Source organism: Mangifera indica, chromosome 12, assembly GCF_011075055.1.
Source record: "Mangifera indica cultivar Alphonso chromosome 12, CATAS_Mindica_2.1, whole genome shotgun sequence".
Lineage (NCBI taxonomy): Eukaryota > Viridiplantae > Streptophyta > Magnoliopsida > Sapindales > Anacardiaceae > Mangifera > Mangifera indica.
In genome coordinates, this window is record NC_058148.1 from 2,868,887 (window position 1) to 2,872,864 (window position 3,978).

The following is a 3,978-nucleotide window of genomic DNA, read 5'->3' on the forward strand; positions in this document are numbered from 1 at the left end:
TATTCTAATGATAGTAAATATTATTGCCTTAAATAAGATTTCATGAAACACGATACCTTATTGTCTCAAACAATATTTTTTAAATTGTTACATCTAACCTAATGAACAATAATCCTAACATTAGGGGAGTTCTTTATGTTGCAATACTTAACATAAAATTCAGTTCACCTTCAAATGGAGATGTACATGATGTTTATATGTCTTTATATGCTACCATAAGGCATTCACATGCTACCATAAGTCCTTTACGCATGTCATGGATTGTTGCTTGTCTTTTACAAGTTCCAACATGTATCTTTAACCTTTAAACTACTTACAATCACATGTCTTATTGTGATTCACATGTTGTCTTAGACTTTTGCACACTTTAACGTGCTTAACTTACCTTCAAGCCCTCATATACACATTTTAAAACCTTTTACGTGCTTTTGCATACCCTAGGAAAGCTTTAAAACGTTATTACCTAATCTTATAAGACATTCACACATAATAATATGTTTATATAATCCTTTATGCATGCACACACACCTATTATGAATTTATTACACACTATTATAGGTAGTTACTTCATATAATTCACTATTTACATGCATTGCATGCTTTCAAAAGACTTGACATATTACTTACACTCACCATAAGCTTATAGATGCCTCCAACAATTGCCAACACATAATTATGCACCTAAAGAACCCTTTCAGGTGTTTCCAGTAGCATTACACGCATCATAACATGCCACCAATGCCTCCCACACACTTTCATGTGCTTTAAGAACTCCTCAAGTGCTACAATGCGCCATAATGCACTTACATGTGTCTACCTATGCTTTTATTTGCACGTGCTTTTCATGCATAACACTCTTGCACACAAGGCTTGGGTTAACATATGGGCACATGTGCCTTAGGTTAGGTTAGATCATTGGGCCAAGTTTGACCCAGTTTGACTTTATAGGGTTAACTTAACCTATTTGAGTTAGCAAGTCAGGTCCATAGGTTTTCCAACCTGGTTATGACCCACGAGCTCTTGAAACCCGAATTTAGTTGTTTCAACGATGATTCCAACAATTTCTTTAATAATTACTATCTCCGACAAGAAATAAGTCTAAATATCATTTCATCATCATTTGGATCGGTGTCTTCACTAGAAATCATGCCAGAGAAACGTAGAAAAGGGAAGCCACACTCGATTAACATCTATGACTTTTCTACTCAGTCCCATCGTCGATTGACAGTGCCGATTAAGAAGTATAGGCATAAGGGTACAACTCATGTTGGCGGTGGCTCAAACGCCTCTGATTTCACCAAAAATCATGGTAGAATGGTAGCTCTATATGACAATTTTTTTTATTTATTTAAACCCTAATTTCAATATAAATCCTAATTTCTTCGGTTTGGTTTATACTAAAATTTAATGCATCATGCTAAAATTCGTTTTTCAATTTCTGTAATTTTGGGATTGTATATTCCTAAGGTTAAGAATTGATTCATCAATTAAAACCGTAAAATTGAAATTGAATCAATCCCTAATTTAAAAAAAAAAATTAAGCCCTAATTTTAATTCAAGAAACCTAATTTCAGAACTATAATTATTAAGGCAATAATTAATAATTGTAAAACACTAGATTTAGAGTTTTTAAAATATAATTTAAGAGTTTAATCTACAAAAAAAAAAAACTCTAATTGGATTTCAACGGAACCATGATTTCAATTTTAATTCATAATTCATAATTATCAAACCCTAATTTCAAAATTTTAATTTTGATATCAATTGCTAAATTCAAATTTTATATCCCAATGCATACTGCTCTTATACCACATGTAAGATAATTTTTGCATGAACTTAATAAAATAAATCAATTAATCCTAATTCCTTAAAATCTACGCATAGATTACAAAACACTAAAATCAATCTTAAGGTTTTAGAAATCCTTGGATCGTCGTAGAAATTGAATTCGAAAAACCTTTGAAAATCATCTGAAATTACTTATCGAGATCACCTCTCAACGTGACTTGGTCTTCTACTCCAGAAACCTCTCTAAATGACAGTTTTGAATGGATAAGTTATACTGCAATCATACTATATTAGATTTTGGAGTAGGGACCTAGCCAATTTATAGTAGGTTAATTTACCTTTCATCAAAGTCCAATAAACCTCAAGACTTATATTTATGTTATCTATCTAAATCATAATTTTTAAGTATATTGGACTTATCTTTATTGATCTCTTAAGCTCATCTATAAATCAATATTGGAGTATTTAATTACCCAATTTTGTTAAACCAAAACCATAATTACTATTAACCCACATTGGAGAATTTCTAACTCAATTTCCCTGCAGATAACATATCATCCTGCTCACATAATTAGTTCCTTCTTTATTGAAACTTTTGTGTGTTTTACTAAGCAAAGTCACACTTGACTACAAAAATCCAACCGGTTGCACTTGAATTAAGTTAATATGTTAAGAAATTTATACTATGCTGTAATTCATTTGAGTAACCATATTGCAAACTGCATTCATTCTTTCATGGTTAACAAAAACCTTATGCTGAAACTACCAGAAGTGCTCCTTTTAAACACAATCCTTGATGGTGCCTCAGAAAGAAGCACGTCCAAGAAACACATCCGATCCAACAGCTAATATAAATTCATATGTTGATCTGGATCGGACAGACCACCGGTTCCACCAATCAGTCCAGGTTAGAACATTGATAACAAGAACTTATTTTTCACTAGATTAAAAGCATTGCATACTGGAAAACGGGGAAGACTACATAAAAATGAATAACTACCCTTGAGGGTGCTTCATAAAGAAGCATTTTCAAGGCCAATCTCAACCCAAGCCCACCAATGAAACCACACTGAAAGAGAGAAGGACAAGAAAAAGAAACAGGAAGGACAAGGAGCAAGAGATGTTACATTATTAAGCTAAAAGAGCTTCATTTCATTTCTGACATCAAATGAAATTCAAGTACAAAAACCCTTCAATTTAACTCTTAAAACGTCACATAACACTCAATATTGTCCCTTAATGCAAAACACTAAAACCAACCAACACGCAAGCATGAGATTCTAATCTACAAATAATTTTTAACCACATTCAACTTCAAGCAGCAGTGAGCTCCTCTTCCTTGTGAGTCTCAATCACCACAGGGCTCTGAGGATATGCCACACAAGTCAGAACCCATCCGGAATCCATTTGATCATCTTCAAGAAAGCTCCCATCAGACTGATCCACAGAACCGTTAATAATTTTCCCGGCACATGAAGAGCAAGAGCCGGCACGGCAGGAGTACGGCAAGTCAATTCCAAGCTCCTCCGCTTGGTCAAGAATGTAAACGTCATCAGGGCAGTCAAACTCTTGCTCTCCATCTGGAGTAATGAGCTTCACTTTGTGGACGGCCATGGCCTTCACGCGGCCACCGCGGTGGTTGGTTTTCAGGCCGAAGAGAGCCTGACCCATGTTAGGGAGGGACTTGAGGGATGTGACGGCGGGCTGGCGGCGTACGAATGTGGTGCTGAGCATGGCGCTGGAGAGAGTGGAGGCCATTTTTGGGAGAGTTGGTGTTTGGGGAAAGTGTCAGAAATGAAAGGTGTGGGCAAAACTCTGGTGGGAGAGGTAGTGCTGATAATGGGGAAGGCTTGTGGAAATCATGTGGCTAGAAAATTTTATCAGCCACGTGGCAAGACGTTGTGGCTACCATTATCTTTTATATTATCACCATTTGATTTTTATTTATTGGTGAATGTGGTTGCCACGGTCTCGTATAAGCAAGCAGGTAAGCTTTTGGCATTTTATTGAAGGAATATGGGACCTTCTTTAATAATAAAAATAACTCTTAATGTTATTTTAAAACTTTTATTTCAAGATTATTCGTAATATTATGATTCTAATTGTCTTAAAGAAAGCACTTCTTGCTAATTTACCAATAAAGTTTTGTGCATTAAAAGTGAGTATTAATAAAGTGTCACATATAATTTA

At 34.8% G+C, this 3,978-nt stretch overlaps 1 protein-coding gene across 1 annotated transcript; it reads right to left on the reverse strand.

Annotated features, from left to right (window-relative positions):
* Positions 1-2,897: 2,897 nt before the first annotated feature.
* LOC123192263 (ferredoxin-A-like) lies at positions 2,898-3,619 on the reverse strand. The gene has a single exon (XM_044604745.1). It carries the CDS (start codon positions 3,544-3,546, stop codon positions 3,103-3,105), a length of 444 nt encoding a protein of 147 aa, XP_044460680.1. The 5' UTR covers positions 3,547-3,619; the 3' UTR covers positions 2,898-3,102.
* Positions 3,620-3,978: the final 359 nt, after the last annotated feature.